This window comes from Camelus ferus, chromosome 14 (assembly GCF_009834535.1).
Source record: "Camelus ferus isolate YT-003-E chromosome 14, BCGSAC_Cfer_1.0, whole genome shotgun sequence".
Classification (NCBI taxonomy): domain Eukaryota; kingdom Metazoa; phylum Chordata; class Mammalia; order Artiodactyla; family Camelidae; genus Camelus; species Camelus ferus.
The window spans coordinates 7,359,942-7,377,571 of NC_045709.1; the positions used below are offsets into that span (position 1 = coordinate 7,359,942).

Below are 17,630 nucleotides of genomic sequence, written 5' to 3' on the forward strand. Positions count from 1 at the left end.
GATCAGAAAGACAAAATACGTTGCATTAAAGGAAGAGAAAGAAAACAGCATGTTCGCCTTTTGGGAGGCACTGCAAAATCAGCCACGCGACCCAGCTGCGCAGAAGTGCAGCATTAAAGAATGCCAGCCGGGACCCTAAAGACCCAAGTTAAGCACCTTGCAAGCGAGAAAAGTAAAGTAAATAAGTAATAGTGGTCATTGTCATTAAGAAGAAAAACAGTAATAACGATTGTCACCACGGGGTTCCGTACAGCAGTTGCACGTGGAGCGGGCTTCTCCTGCAGCCCCACGCGGCGGCTGAGAAAGGCCAGTGGGCTCGGCGCGCGCCGCCCGCTGGGACTGGACCTGCTGCGCGGGCTCCGCGGGCGCGCGCCCCGCCCGGCCCCGCCCTCCCCTCCCGCGCCTGCGCATCCCGCGGGCGGGACGGGTGTGTTGGCTTCGGGTTGCTAGGGCCTGTCTGCGTGGCTTCAGGCCGCACCTGGCCAGAGGGTGAGGGCGGCCTGAGTGTTTCCTTTCCGGATAGCATCCCGCGGGAAGACCCGCGACTTCCCTTCAGCTTCACCTTGCTGCCTATATTCCCAGGAAAAATAAATACAAGAGGAAAAGCCGATTGTTTTGAGAAGCAGCTGATTGCCCTATAGGATATCATAGGAGTCCAAAGTTTCCAAGCACTTTTTCCCATAATACGAAAGGAAAATGACCGGCATCAAGTGCGAAGCACACCTTGAACGCTTGTGCGCAGTTATCTTTGGGGGATTAAACGGCCCATTGGTACAGCTCCAGAACGTAGCCTTCTAGACTGTCAACGGAATAGTGATGTGCCCAGCACTTTGAGAATTAAGCGCATATTTCTGGTTCTATCTTCTGGCATCATTTCTAAACAGCATTAACTGGCACTGCGATCCTGTGAAATCTCATTAGATTGAAGACCATTTTATTTTTGGATTAAATAGTTATGGCCCAACTATAGTGGTTGAAATTTAAAATAAGTAATTATGACAGAAAGAAAACAACTTATTTGTGAATAGTTAGATATTGTGGTCCTTCAGAGGCCATGGAGGGACTTCCTCACCTTTTTGATCAAAAATTCTTTCCAAATTTATAATTTGGAAAATGTCAATTTCCAATTTTTCTTTAGAGAAAAAAATGATTGTCATTTCTATTTTGGGGGGAAATCAGTATTTACTAGCTGAAATTACACTGACAGATTGAACTTTTTGCTAACATGTGAAATTTTAGAATGATCTTGATATATGTATGTATTTTTAAATTGTGTATTAGTTATAAACCTGAATTTTATCCAGATTCTTTCTAGAAGTTTTAAGAAATTTCATTACCCTCTTTTTCTTTTATAGGAATTCTGCTTGGACTCAGTATTAGGGCAGAATGATTTTCATTAGGACATAGTCTGGATTCTAATAAATTATTTTTCAGCAACAATTCAAACATATTCAAAGACTTTCCAATTCTCAACCAACAGCTGTGAAAAACAGTGCTTATTATTAAAATGCAAAGCCACCCACAACTTCTTCGAAGACCTTTACCTCCCAAACTCCCTAAGCTGTCTTTATGTAAGAAGAAACCCCGCACAGGTATGTATATTAATCAGATATATTATTAACTTTATTTTCATAGAAGTTTCTCAACCTGCACAGCTCAGAATCATAATAAAGACACTGACTAATAACCAGCAACTTACAAATGTTTGTTGTAAGATAACATCCAATTCATTTCTACAAGTACAGTTTATCCTCATTGTTTGTGGCATCTGTAGGAGTGAATTTACCCAACTGCTAGAATCTATTTGTAACCCCCAAATCAGTACATTATACTATATTTTGTCTTTTTAAGTCAAAAATACATCACAGAGAACACTTTGAAGCATTATACAGAGCTCGAAAGAAGTGAGAAAATCACTCCTTTTATAATAGTGAAACTGTACAGGAAGAGGATGTCAATGGTAAATCTTGTTCATTCGTGGATGTGTGCAGGGCAGTGAGAACACACGCATTCCCAGCTGAGGTCAAAGAAGGCTACAGCTCTGCCTTCTTGTTTTAGCTCTCATATTGTAAACAACTGCCCCTTCCCCGGTCTAATCAGTGCCATGCTTCCTGAATTATGTACTTTTGTTGGTGATTTCACTGTCTAAAATAGCCCCCAAGCACAGTATTGAAGTGCTGTCTAGTGTTCATTAGCACAAGCAGGCTGTGATGTGTCTTATGGAGAAAAATTCATGTGTTAGATAAATGTATGTGTTAGAAAAATGCACCTTCCTTCAGGCATGCATTACAGTGTTGGCTGAGAGTTCAGTGTTAATGAATCAACAACACATATTAAATAAGGTATCTTTAAATAGAAACATATATAAAGCAAGGTTATGTATTGATTGGTTGCTGATAATGTTCAGACCAGAGGCTTGCAGGAACCTAACCCTGTATTTTTCCCAAGAAGCAATGGTTCACTGTTGGATAACTCAATGCTCACTGGGACTGTGGAACAGAGCTGCCGTGAATAAGCAAATAATGAGAATTGACTGTATTTATGAGCACATTGCTAAAACCTGGGGGTAGAGTAGTGAGCAGAACAGACACTGCCAGTCCTCTTTATTAGTTACCTTTTGGTGGGATCAAATAATCATATAACTGAATGTCAGATTACCCTGTGATAAGTGCTGTGAAGTAAAGATAAGCCACTTTTGTGATTATAACTTGATATAATACTCTTAATCCTCTATCTCTATATATGGTTATCTATTGACTCCTAACTTATAAACAGTGATAAAATTAGCATATTTCCTCTTCTTTCCCCTTTCAGTCTCCTCTACCATCTGATTTTAGTTGATTATATTAATTATTTTAGTGTCAACATTCATACTGTTAAAATATGCCTCATCTATAACTTGATTTACAAGGTTAAATTATTACCTTTTGATCCATTGCTATTCAAGATGTGTGAATCAACCTACTTATGCTACCTCCACTTTCTCTCCCACCTCCCTACCAACTTTTGTTATAGCATTTCTACATTTCTGTAATGTTCCACCCTTTCACATTTCCAATGTGTTCTGTAATAGTAATAGTCACAGTTCTATAGATATACTGCTCACTACCAGTTCTTTTGTCATAGTGTTTACATTCATCTTTTGGTTGAAGTTTATCCTCTAGTACAGAGTTTCTCATTATTGCCATTTTGGGCTGGATAATTCTTTGGTGGGGGGAGCTCTCCTGCTTTTGGTACCTTTGAGATTCTATGACTTAACTCTTGTTAATCCTGTGTCTCCAAAGGCTCTTGGCAGAGTGTTCTGCTTATAGCAGATGTTCAAAATATTTATTGAGTAAATGAACTAACACTTAAAATGACTGAAGTACAATTTATAAAAATGAATATTCAAACACTGAAATCACACCTTGAAATAAATATCTATAATTCACATACAATGCTAAATGCTGTAGGGAATTAATGACACGACCGATCTTGTCCCACCCTGTCAGGACCTTTCAAGACCTTTAATGAAGCTCTAAAGATGAGATACACATACAGTAAAAACCTTAAATAACAGTACAAAGCAGCACAGAAATTATGTCCAATTAATAGTACAGACAGGAGTAGTTCATAAATGTGAGGAACTCTGGGGGCAGGAATGGGGTGTAAACTAAGACTTGAGGAAAAGTGAAATGAAAGATGTTTAATTATAGAGGAGACGTGTGTAGTTTTTGATGGTAGAGGAGACTATTGGAAACATAGAATTTTAACACACTAGAAAAAAAAAAAAAGAAAAATCATGGGGAAATGTTCACAACGTAGGGGAAGTATGAATGGAGAAGACAGAAGTCATCTTCATTAGGAAGGTTTCCCTAAGCACCTCTTCTCCCTCCACCCAGTCAGAGGCACTCCTTTATGCTCCCATGGTACCCCACCCTCACCCCCTACTGAGCATGTATCGTTCTCTGGTATAACTGTTTACCTGCCTAGTTTCTGCACTACATTGTGAGATCTTTGATGGTAATAAGGTTTGTGCTGTGTGATTGTACTCTCAGCTAGCAGATGGTAGGTGTTAAATGCTTGTTGAATTAATTAATGAGAACAGTAAGTTGGTTTCTCTGAAGAAAGATAAATATTGTATAAGGTTTAAGATACATAAATTGAGAAAGAGAGGAGCATTTGCCAAGACAGGAAAGATACATTGCCTGAGTGGTGGGAATGGAGAAATGACAGAGTGTTTTCATTGGAGCCAAGGGAAGAGTGAATTTTCATGGAGAACAGAGTGGGTTAAAATATCAAATGCTAAAAAGAGGTCAAATAAAGATAAATAATGATGTATATCCATTGGATTTAGTAATAAGATGTCAATAATAACTTTGTGATGGGTTTTGATAGTAGTAGAAGTGGCAAATTCCAGGTCATAATGTTCTGAAAAGTAAACGAGAGAATTCCAGTTTCAGGTTCAAAACGTAAGGAGATTAAAAGTAATCACTCCCATCCTCACAAGAAAAAAATGAACAAACTGATAATCAGTGAGTTTCTTAGACCCATCAGAGAATCAGGTCACAGAGCAAATCACCATCCTGAAATCTGGAGAGACAGACAAATAGAGAGACTCACAGCGATCAGCTTATTAGGATCAGAAGATGTTCAAGCCAGTAACTGGTAGGAACACGTAAGTGCTAATTTTGACAAATTACTGGAGGTTGAGTGTGGACTAGTTCTGAGAGTTAAAAACTCCTGAGATCCTAGTCTTTGGCTGGGGCCTCTATGCTGCCATGGGTTTTACCTCAAAGAATCCCACAAGGTTCTCATGAGGATCAGAGAAAAAAATTTTCCTGTTTCCTCCAGGAAGGACAAAGTAACCTTTTTTTTTTTTTTTTTTTTTAACACTCCCAGAGTATTCTCCATTACAAATACCTGCCCTGTAAGGGAAACTAGGTTCCAGAGCCTTGCCTGACCTGAGGGAAGGGCAAATTAGATAACGCTAACCCCCAGGAGCCTGACTTCTGTAAGGGGAGGAAAAGACTAAGAAACACTTCTGAAAGCCACAGCCCAGGGACTTCGGTACACTAAAAAACTCAGATTTAAACATAAGAATATAGAATGATTCCTTTCTCCAGTACCTTTCCACCATATCAGCAGGGCTCCAATATAGTAACAGTGGATTACACCTGAGAGAGCTGTAAGATGCAGAATTTAAGAAGGAATTTGTAGGGAAGCCCAAAGGCAACAAAGGAGGAAAAAAACAAAACAAAACAAGGAAACTCAAGTCTCTGACACCACAGCCACAGTTATCTCAGTTCCTATTACCTGATACATCAGTCCCAGCTTTCAATTAAAAAAAATTTACAAAGCAGGCTTAAAGGCTAGGAGAAACATGGTTGAAGAGAAAAAGCAAGCACCAGAACCATACTGAGATATTGCACAGATTCTGGCATTATCAGACAGCCAATTGAAAATATCTATGATTGTTATATTAAGAGTCTTGATTGAAACAGTGGATAATATGCAATAGCAGGTGAGTAGTGTACACAGAGATATGGGAACTGTAAGGAAAAATCAAAAGGAAATGCCAGAAATTTAAAAAAAACTAATAAAAATGTAAAATGCCTTTGATGGGCTCATCAGTAGCCAGGATATGACTGAGGAAAGGGTCTGTGAGCTTGAAGATAGGTCTACTGAAAATTCTCAAACTAAAGTGCAAAGAATAAAAAGAGTAGTAACAAAAGAACGGGATAACCAAGGCCTGTGGGAAAATTACAGAAGGTGTAACATACATGCAAGGGGGAATACTAGAGGGGATGAAAGGGTGAAGACAGCCGAAGGACTACTCAAAGTAATAATGGCTGAGAATTTTCTAAAATTAACGACAGATCAAAAAAACCACAGATCATCCAGGGAGCTCAGGCAACACCTACTGGAATAAATTAAAAAAAACAAACACACTTTGGTGCATTATATTCAAACTGCAGAAAACTAAAACCTTTGTTTTTAAACAAAGAGAAATTCCTGAAAGAAGCCAAAGGAAAGGGAGAAAAAGTATCTACCTGTAGTGGAAAAAAGATAAGAATTACATTGAATTTCTTATCAGAAACCATGCAAAGCAAGAAAAGAGTAGAGTGAAATATTTAAAGTGTTGAAAGGGGAAAAAAAAAATAAAGCTCACTAAACTAGATTCTGTATGCAGTGAAACGGGCCAGAAACTCAGATCTACTTAGAAGAAGAGTGTCAGAGAAGGAATAAGTGATCCTATTTGGTCTAACGGAGAACTGTTTGTTCTAAGCAATAATAGCAACGATGTAGCAGGTGATTATAGCACAGGGACAAATGGAATGAATGACAGTGATGCTCTATGCAGTGGGAGGGAAGAATGGGGAATACTATGTTAAAAGATGCTTGCCATACCTAGTAAGTGGTGGAGTGTTAACTGAAAGTAGACTTAGATTCGCTGTAAATATAGATTACAAACTCTAGGGCAATCACTTTTAAAACATTTTTACAAGTCTAACTGGTATGCTAAGAGAGGAACGAAACTGAGAAACTGAAGGAGAGAAACTGAATAGTAAAATTCTCAATTAAAACCAGAAAAGACAGAAAAAGAAGGGAAGGTTTTGAAAAAGAAGCAAAACAACTGCAATGAATAGAAAAGTTTCCAAATGTGGCAGATGTTAAGCCAACAATGTCAGTAATTTATTAAAATGTGAATGGTCTAAGTGTACCAGTTAAATGACAGAAACTGTCAGAGTAGATAAAACACAAGCGCTAACCATATATTGTCTGCAAGAAACTTGCTTTAAATATAAAAACACAGAAAGACTGAATGTAAAAGGATAGAGAAGTATACCATACTAACACTAATCAAAAGGAAGCTGGAGGAGCTGTGTTAACTGGGTTGTTTTCTTATTGTTGAGTTTAAGAGCTCTTTATTTTGGATGCAAGTCCTTTATCAGATGTGTGTTTTGCAAATATTTTCTCCCAGTGCATGGCTTGTCTTTTTATCCTTTTAACAATGTCTCTCATAGAGTACAAGTTTTAAATTTTAAGTCCAACTGAACCAATTTTTTCTTTCATGGATTGTTGTTTTGGTGTTAAACCCAGCATCACCTAGATTTTGCTCATGTTATCTTTTTTTTTTTTTTAATATAGGAGAGAAAATAAAATTGAAGATAGTAGTAGTAACCCTTTTATTGAATGAGCTGGCTTTGATTAGTTCCTTATAAGGAAGGAAGCATTAAACTCACGTGGCACACATAGCTCTCCCAAGGCTCTTCCAGTCACGCTCATCCATTAGCCTCATCTCCTTTTTAGATATTAAACAGCTAGTCCAACCTAAATCAGTGCTTTCATCTCGCATGCAATTAAACCTTGCCCTTTCTCCCAGCTCAGGCGAGGTCTGCTCATTTTTAGACAAGCCAAGGGAAACAGGGGCCTGATAAGTTCTCCCTCCTTGTTCTTTTACTTCTCTTCCCTAAGTCAGAGTTTCTGGTATCTTCGTAGGTGGGGCTCGGAGTGGGGAAGAGTTAAGGAGTTCAGAGTGAAGGTGAGAGTCAGTCATCAGCTTCTGCACCCCACTGAAATGCCCGCAGATAGAGGTCCAGTAGTTGTAAGGATGCTCTCGCCTCGCCACAGCTGTGCCACAGCACTGGGGGGGGGGGGGCAATCCATTTTTGCTATCACATAGGTTTATGGAGGGGAGGGGAATGCCGGTGGGAACGGTGAGATGTTCTCTTCTCCTTGTGGCTACACTCCTGTTCTCTAGAGATGGGTCTCTAAGAGTGGGACTCTCACTTGGCTTGAGGTGGGGGTCAACCCTCCTCCTGCACCCACTGTGAGGAGGGGAGGGTCAGGGAAACACACAGCACTCCAATGGCTGGATTCTCTCTCAACGCAGATCGTCCTCTAGCCACCTCTCCTATACAGACAATGGGTGAGAGTTGGATTTGCTTTGACCATCTCTTTGCAAATCTTGCCTTAATGAATCTATTATTTCCTCACTAGAATGTTGACGTCCTCACCATTTATTGTACTCAACGGAGACAACACACGAAAATGTCACGGAACATTCTGAGACCCAGGAAAGAGAAGGCATCCCTTGATGTAGTGCCGCTCCCCACGCCCCCCAACTCCCCCCCAGACTTCCTGCGCTCACAGACTGCTGTTGAACAGAACTGCTGGGGCAATTTTATCTTTTCTAGGCTTCTCTTTTTAGCAGGCCCTTGGCGTTTCCACCCTGTGCGGGCACATTTTTTTTTTTTTTTAAAGGCACGTTTGTATAAATAGCTAAATGGCAGCCAGCACACTGTGAATGTTAGACTGCTGGGTTCAGAGTCGTAGTTGAGCATCCTTCATCCAGAGCAGCTGAGTGAAATGTGCTTCTATAGCCATAACCAGTGTTTCTTTACATAAATGTGACACCTGTTCTCATGAAAAAGACTTCTTTACAACAATAATAAATGTTGTTTAAGAAAAAAAATAATGCAGGCACAGTGCATTTTCTGGACCTAAGAGAGAAAGGAACACTTACTATTGTAACATGAATGAACCTGTGGTTCCTTGTAGCCTGTATCAGAATGTTATCATGTTCAAAAGACACCTGGGTCTGATATCTAGCATTGAAAAGAAACGTAAATCTTTGCTCAAAGAAGTTTCAAATGAGAAAGAGATAATGGTAAATGATAAATAGGCAAAACTTCATCGAGTCATTTTTGCCCTTCCACATGGCGAGAGTATTAGCAGCAACCACTCAAAAGTCTCCCTTTATGTCCTGCTCTTCTCCGCCAATTCCGTTCTTGCAACCCAATTTAGCCTTTTTAGTTCTCCAGCTGATCGCTCAAACTTTATCCCAGTCGGCTCAACAAACGTCCTGATAGCTGAGAAAGTATACACAGAAACATTTTTAGAACCGGAGAGAGGACAGGTGGATAAAGGAAAGCTATGAATGCTAAGACATTAATAGTTTTGCTTCTGACACCTTGATAAGTATAATCTAATTGTGCTTTATTTTTTCTTTTTCTGGTTTAGTCAAAGCTGCTGAAACAAAGCCACCACGTGCACGGTTTGTTCAAGATAAAACCATTTTAACTGAAAGAGAGAAAACTCGTTTTCCTGATGTTGTTTCAGGAAATCAATCACAACCCCCTGTCAATATCCAAAATCTCCATCTTGATCATCATGTACGAGAAAGAGTGACTACTCTTTCAACACTCAAGAAAACTTCTAAGAACGTCTATTGGCACATTCCAGAGACTGCTACTGGTTCCATATTTTTCCCAATGTGTCCTTCAGCTTCAAGTCGAGTTTTTGGGAAACAAATAAGCAAGATAGAAAGTTCAAGAAAACCAGAAGAGCCATCAAAAATAAAAAATACTTACGCCGATAATATTTTTAAAGACATTATGATTGTCTCCTCAGAGTTCCCCAGATGTCCCTGTGCCCCTTCTTCAACGCCTACTCCCAAACTCAAGGAAGTTCATGCTGAGCATCTACTTTTATGCAAGAGCACTACCTACAGTTTTAAGCAGCCCCTGTTGCGTCTAAGTGCGGCAATCCCTGTCCCAAGGACTACACCTGTTAAAGCAGAAGGACAGTGGTTTCACTGTTTACAACAAAAGCAGGCAGCAACACTAACTATTAGTGATTTTCCAGGTCCCGTTTTCATACCGTTACCAATTTTACCCAGGAAACCTCTAAGACAGTCTGTGATAGGTAAGTCCAGTCTCAACATGGTCGGTAATGATGAGGTCAAGTAGAGCGAAGGGGAGAGAGGGCGTGCAAGCGTATGGTGGCTCCCCCGTTGGGTTTGCAGGATGGGCTGCTGGGATCACTTTTTGCCTGTACATTTACTACGTGGGACAGAATGCAGTAACAGAAATCCTGACCCTGCAGGTCTGCCAAGGACAGACTGGGCACCCCACCCAGACTGGGCATCACCAGATGGTGGTGATGGGAACCAGACAAAGTAGTTCAAAGGATCAGAAAAGCTAATACAAAGGAGCAGTATGAATGAACAGTCATTCATAAGGTGGTCCACATGAACTCTAGATGGAGAATGCCAAGGCTGATGGGCGCCTTCATGAGCACATTTCCATGGATAATCTCAATTCACTAAAAGATGAACAATTATAATGAACTCATAGCACCTTCAATATGAATTTTCACATGTATCTAAACATCCCGTTTTTAGACTCACAGACGTAGAAAACAAACTTATGGTTGCCAAAGGGGAAAGGGGGTGGGGAGGGATAAATTAGGAGTTTGGGATTAACATATATAAAATAGATAACCAACAAGGGCCTACTATATAGCACAGGGACTCTATCCCATATCTTGTGATAACCTATAATGGAACAGAATCTGAAAAAGAATAGATTTACATATATATATATGCACGCATGTGTGACTGAATCACTTTGCTGTACACCTGAAACTAACACAACATTGTAAATCAATCATACTTCAATTAAAAAAAAAATCCTATTTAAAATTTTTTTCTAGAAACTCGTGTAGCACAACATGAACGTAAAGAAAGTATCCCGAAGCAAAGCATGCTAAGCCTACCTGAAGGTAAGTGCTAGGTTTATATCATTCTTTTAAAAACTGTATGTACGATTATCTCTCCACAAAAGTATTTGTGATTTTGTATCTTTGTATATGTGTGTGTGAGATTCACATTTACGGCCCTCCTCATTTTCAGTTCCTTAAGCTGTTTACTCAGAAACAATTTTTAAAGTGTTGACTCTAAACCCAACTTTGTACTGATGCTGGGAACATAAAAGCTCAAGTCTTATTCGGGTGGGGAAGATAGACATGCAATAATGAGGGTTAACTGCATGCCATGTGACCTAGCAGAAACAAATGAAAAATCAGCTTTAAAGAAAGATTACATCATCCTAGACCTCACATTATTTCTATGAACAATTTCACAAATACAGTGTGTAGTAAACAATTCACTGTTATCAGACACACAAAGAAACAAAATAAATGAAAACTAGCAGAAATGGTAAGCAGTAGAAACATACCCACAGGAGTTCCAGGTATTAGAATGATCAGATACAGATTTTTAAATAACCTACTGACTTTTTTTTTTTTTTAAATAGAGGTACTGGGGATTGAACCCGGGACCTCCTGCATGCTAAGCACCCACTCTACTACCGAGCCACACCCTCCTCACCCCCACTGACTTTTGATTCTGTCCAAGACTGAGTATCTTGTATTAGAAAAACCCTCCCACCGAAATCAAGTATTAAAGCTGCGCCAAATACAGAAAATAGCCATTGAAGGTACTGGAGAGTAACCACTGCAAGCATGACTTGAGTGGCTGCAATCCTTGAAAGAAGCTGAATTAGCTGTACATTGATCTTGGCTTTTGCCTGAGGGCACCTGTGGCGCTGGAGAATAGAGCACAGGTGGAAAGCAACAGTATGACTGGGTTAAGGAGGCAGCGGTCAGACTTCAGTGCTGATAATACTGCTGGGATTTGAGGGGTAGTATCTCCGAGAGGAGAGAACTGAATTCAGATATCCACATAAAGACTCCCTGATGGGTGCTGGCTGATTCCTAAGCTGTGCATGTGTAGGACAGTACTCTAAAAAACACGGCAGGAAACATCTGCTGAGATGCTAAGGAACCGAGCATCGATTTTGACAGTCGCACAGGAGACAGTTACTGGACTTCAAGTTCTGCCAAAGTGAAAGGTCTTGATACAGACACTGGACCTTCAGCTGAAGACCCTGAGGACCCATGCCTTGAGAATAAGGATGATGTTCTAGGAGAAGGGAGAAAACTAAAAGAGATTATCCCTAACAAAGCTCCAAACCAACCCTTGTTAAATCAAAGTGATACTTACAGCCTAGTTGAAGGAAATCTAACACGTTATTAGAGACAGTATTATGGAGATCTTTCAAAATTATTGACATTATAAAAGATCTTGTGGCAAGTCATGCAGCAAGAATGGCTGGGGATGTAAAATATAATTCAAAATATTTTCCTGCCACATCTGGGTGTATACTTGAATAGACCTTTTTTTTTTTTTTTTTTTTGGACCAGGCCATTTTTGATGAAAGGTAAAACTGAAAAGGGTCATAATAAAGTAAACGTAGGTGGTCTCTGTTTGGCTACTCTTGAGTCGTTTGGATTTTTTCCCTTTCTTGTGTGAGATCTTTAAACTGAGGGAGGAACTGAATTACATAAGGTATTTAAATCATGCATCAAGGTGATATTAAGGAAGAAAGCAAAGTTGTTCCTTGGGAGGTGATCTATATCTGAGTTAATGCTTATAGGATGTCCTTTATTAGTTCTGTGAAGCAAGAAGTTGTTTCTGTAATTCACAATAAAATTTAAAAAGATATTTTTACATATAGTACAAAAAGACGGAGATTGGTGGAACCCAAGTTATCCAGGTAGAAATCTACCAGCTTATTGTTTTCTTTCTGAAAGACAACTGTGCTAGCTAATATTAAAAAAAAAAAAAGGTTGGCAAAGAACCAACTGAGATTGGGTGGGTGAAGTTTATGGGGACTCTCTCTCAAAGGATGTGTTCAGGTAACTTATTTATGAAGACTCACTGTTAACATAAATAACTTTTAACTTTCACTCTAAGTGATGACACATTGAAGTCTCCCGTTTTGTTTATTTAGGTATCAAGTCAAAAAAGATAGAAACAACAGTGACACATACTATACAAGGTGAAGGCTTTAAGACTGTTGTGGCAACACGATATGAAACGATAACAGCCATGGCCAACCTGGCCACAGTAAACTGTCAGATATATGGGAGAAATGCGCTTAATCTTAAGGTACGCTACATCTTTTTAATGGCAGCTTCCTGTTGTATTATCAGTTGCTTTTGCCTTCAGTTTCCTAATTTGGGTTAGTTTCCACAGGATAGCAGGAGTGACATCAAGAGGTGATGGTGGGGGAGATGGAATTGTATTGTAACAAAAGTTGTGTGTGCTAATGAAGTTAACTTGGTATCAACCCAAACTAGATGGTTTTAAATTTAGGATGCCAATGGGAATCTTCATGGTAACCACTCCTAAGAAACTGTCTTAAAAATATACACAAAAGGGAATGAGAAAGGAATCAATATGACATTACAAAAAATTAAACACCAAGGAGGCAGTAGTGGAGTAAACAAGGAATAACAACAACAAAAAACCACTCTGGAAAAGGCAAAACTATGGTGACAGTAAATATATCAGTGGTTGCAACAGATTTTGGAGGAAAGGAGGGAAGGATGAATAGAAGGAGCACAGGGGATTTTTAGGGCAGTGAAATTATTCTGCATGATACTGTCATAATGGATACATTTCATTATACATTTGTCAAAACCCACAGAATATACAACACAAAGTCTGAACTCAATATAAATTATGGATTTAGGTTGATAATGATGTGCTGATGTTAGTCCATGGATGATAACAAGTATACTGGTGGGTGAGATGATGTTGAGAGATGCTGAGGGAATGTGTGGGGAAGGGACATGTGAAGAAGAAAGATCTCAAATCAATAATCTAGCTTTACAACTTAAGGAACTTGAATAAAAGAACAAACTACACCCAAAATTAGAAGAAAGAAGGAAATAATAAAGATTAGAACAGAGATACATGAAATAGAGGATAGAAAAGCAATAGGGAGGATCAATGAAAACACAATTGACCTTTGTCTAGACTAAGAAAAAAGAGAGAAGGTACAATAAAATCAGAAATGAAAATGGAAACATTACTTTTGGCTTCACAGAATTAAAGGGGATTATAAGAGAATACTATGAACAATTGTATGCCTGCAAATTAAATATCCTAGATGAAATGAAATGTTTTCTAGAAAAAACACAAATTACCAAAACTGACTAAACAACAAATAGAAATTTGAGCAGACTTGTAAAAAGTAAATAATGAAAACCTCCCAACAAAGAAAAGTCCAGGACCAGAGGGCTTCATGGGTAAATTTCACTAAACGTTTAAAGAAAAATGAACACCTATACTCAAAATCTTCCAGAAAATAAAAGAGGAAGGAACACCTCTAATAGTATCCCAAACCCAACTCCACTGTTGGCAGGGTGGGAATCCCACACTACCAAACAATTCTCGGACACCAACTGGGTGTCCTACAACTCAACTCAATTCTGACACTGTCTACCCAGAGATAACATCAGATTCCACAGGTAAAGTGCTCACTCCCATAAGACTGCCCTCCACTCCAGATGCCAATCACAAGCCCAGGTTGTTACCAGTGATTCTGACCAATCAGCTACAGATTGGAGGTTCCAACCATCCACTCCAATTCAGGATGCCAATCGCGGGTCCAGGTTGTTACCTATACTTCTGACCAACTGGCTATAATACAGAAATTCCCATGACCCCTTCCTTGGGTTTGATTAATTTATTAGAGTGACTCACAGAACTCAGGAAACCTACTTACTTACTTGACTACTAGTTTATTACAAAGGATATTAAAGGATATGAACCAACAGCCAGATAGATGAAGAAATACCTAGGGCACAGTATGAGAAAAAGGTGCGGAGATTCCATGCCCTCTCCAGGTGCTACACTCCCCAAATTCCCACATGTTCACCAACCTGGAAGCTCTCCAAACCTTGTCCTTTTGGTTTTTATGGAGGCTTCATTAATAGGTATAAATGATTAAATCATCGGTCATTGGTAATTGAACTCAGTCTTCAACCCCTTCCCTTCTTTAGAGGTGGGAGGATCGAAAGTTCCAGGCTTCTGATCACACAGCTGGTTCTTCTGTCACCCAGCACCCATTCTTAGGAGTTTGTCAAAAGTCACTTCTTAAACATAAATCCAGCTGTGGTGGAGAGGGGCTTATTATGAACAACTATTTCACTTCTGGAACTGAAGACAGGAGCCCAAGTATTACAACAAAAGATGCTCCCACTGCTTTTATTGTTCAGGAAATTCCAAGGGTTTTGGGAGCTGGTAGCCAAGAACTATGGATGAAATCCAAATATATATGAGAAATATACATTGGTCATTCAGATGACCAAATATATTTAGTTATAAATTAAAGTAGCACAACTTATAATACATTTTGTGCCTTAAGTGTAACCCAGATACCCAAAGAAGGTGAAGACACCACAAGAAAACTACAGATCAATATCCCTTAATTAATTAATAAAATAACTAAATTCATGGTATAATTGACTAAGAAAAAAAGAAACTCTGAATGCCAAATTCAAAATTTAAAAGGAGGAAATCACCACATTTCCTATCGACATTAAAACAGCAAATAATGAAATAATAAGAACAATATTTTCCCAATAAATGCAGTGACTTTGGTGAAATGGAAAAATTTTTTTGAAGTACACAACTTGCTGAAACAGGCACAAGAACTAGAACATCAGAATAGTCTTGCACCTGTGAAAAACCTAACTTGATATTCTAATTAAATTGTGAGAATTTAATTTCTTCACACAAAGAAAGCTCCTGGCACATAGGAATTCACTGGTGATTCTATCAAACACTGAAGGAAGAAATAATACCAATTTACACTAACTGCTTCAGAAAGTAGAGAGGGAACAACACCTGCTAACTCATTTTATGATGCCTGTGTAACTCTCATACTAAAGCCAGACAAGGACATTACAGGAAAGGAAAATAATAGACCAATATTGTTCATAAATGTAAGTGTAAAAAACGTCAATGAAATATTAGGAAATCAAATCCAGCAATATCAAAAATTAAAAATGAAGAACAATGTATCATGACCAAATAAAGCTTTCCCAAGAAATTCAAAGTTGTTTTAGTATTTAAAAATCAATGTTTATCCTCAACAATATCATCTTAATAGATGTAAAACTTAAAAAATTCAATACCCATTTAAGATTTTAAAAACAAACAAATGTCTAAGTAAACTAGGGTTAAAAGAAACCTTTCATAATCAAATAAAGGAAGTATAGGAAAATCTGAAACCAACATCATATATAATCAATAAGGATTGAATACTTTCTCCCTAAGATTGAGAACAAGGTAAGAAATATTTGTCATTCACTTTTATTCTACATTGTAATGAGGGTTCCAGCCACTTAAATAAGGAAAGGAAGAAAAAAGCATAAAGATTAAAAAGAAGTAAAATCATATTTATGAGCAGAAAACATGACTATGTAGGTAGAAAAGCTTAAAAAAATCCCCCCCCCCCAAAAAAATCACACTAACAAGTAATTTTAGCATGGTTGCTGGAAACAGTCAGTATTTTAAAAATTGACACAGGAGTGTTACCAGGGGACAAAGTCATAGAAGACATCTAGAATTCTGCCTTTCACATAAATTAACAAACAAATAAACAGACAAGGGAGAAGACTTCAATAGTCCTTCATAAAGGATGGTCTACTAACGGCCAGTAAGAACATGAAAACATTCTCAACATCATTGTTCATCACAGATGACAAAACCACAGCACGCTCACTGGAACGACTAAAATTAAAAACACAGACAACATTCCCTTATTTGTCTTTTCAAAGAACCAATTTTTTGATTTGCCAATTCTTTCCATTCTATGTTTTTATTTTATTCATTTTGTTATTGTTACCTTTCTACTTTTGGAGGCGTTCATAGCTGTTCTTTTACTAACGTTTTTATGTGAACATGGACATCACTGATTTTCAGCCTTTTTCTTGTTTATGTATTTAAGGCTATACGTTTTCCTATGATCACGATTTTAACTCTATCCCCCAAGCTTTTAAATGTCATCTTTATAAAATATTTTAATTTTGAAATGATTTAAATTTACAGAAGAGTTGCAAGAAAAGTACAAAGAAAATCGGCAGATACTCTTCTTCATTACCTCCGAATACTTCAGTGCATACTCCCCGCAAGCAAGGACACTCTCCTGCAAAACCACAGAGCAGCCCTCAAAATCAGGAAACTAATTTTGATTCATTACTCCATCCAATCAACAGACCCCATTCACATTTTGCTAATTTACCCGGTAATGTTCATTGTAACAAAAGGATGCAATCCAGGGTCACGTGTTGTATACAGTTGTTTTAGTTTCTTTCAAGCTGGTGTGTTTCCAGCTTTCTTTGACTTTCATGACTTTGAAACTTTTGAAGATTACAGGCCAGTTATTTTGTAAAATGTCCATTCGTGTGGGTTTATCTTATAATTCCTCATGATTAGATATAGGTCATTCACCTTTTGGCATTAATATTTCAAAAAGATTTTTCTCATTTGATCTTACCATGTGCGTGATTTCAGTTTATTACATTACTAATCGTGATCACTCTGATTACTTGTTTAATGTGGTATCTTCAGGGCTTCTCCACTATTATTCTTTTCCCCTTTGTATTTAATAAGTGTATTGTGGTACTTTGAAACTATACAAATAATCTTATTTCTCATCAAATTTTTATCTATTTATTTATTTACATCACTATTTTATTTGATACTTGAGCATAATATTTATAGCATTATTTATTTTTATTCTCAAGCTGCCCTAGATTTTATTAGTAAAAGTCCATTCAAGTTGGTTTCTGTGTCCTTTTGACATACCCCATCATTCTTTCAGACTTATTCTCCACTCTCTCTGCCCCAGCCCTGAAACCTGCCGTTTCTCCAAGGATCCCTGTTATTTTTAGTGGGTAAGCCAAGATCTGGGCTAGGTGTGCTTGCTGATATTGGGGTATCATCG

General features: G+C 38.3%; 1 protein-coding gene across 1 annotated transcript in view; it reads left to right on the forward strand.

Moving 5' to 3' along the window:
- Positions 1-1,439: 1,439 nt before the first annotated feature.
- The window catches only part of LRRC63 (leucine rich repeat containing 63), a 33,118-nt gene continuing 16,927 nt past the window's right edge, over positions 1,440-17,630 (forward strand). Inside the window, exons 1-4 of the mRNA XM_006187369.2 lie at positions 1,440-1,592; positions 9,007-9,690; positions 10,480-10,548; positions 12,621-12,778. Of these exons, the coding sequence (XP_006187431.1) occupies positions 1,508-1,592; positions 9,007-9,690; positions 10,480-10,548; positions 12,621-12,778 (996 nt within the window). The 5' untranslated portion in view covers positions 1,440-1,507. The remainder of the gene's footprint in view (positions 1,593-9,006; positions 9,691-10,479; positions 10,549-12,620; positions 12,779-17,630) is intronic.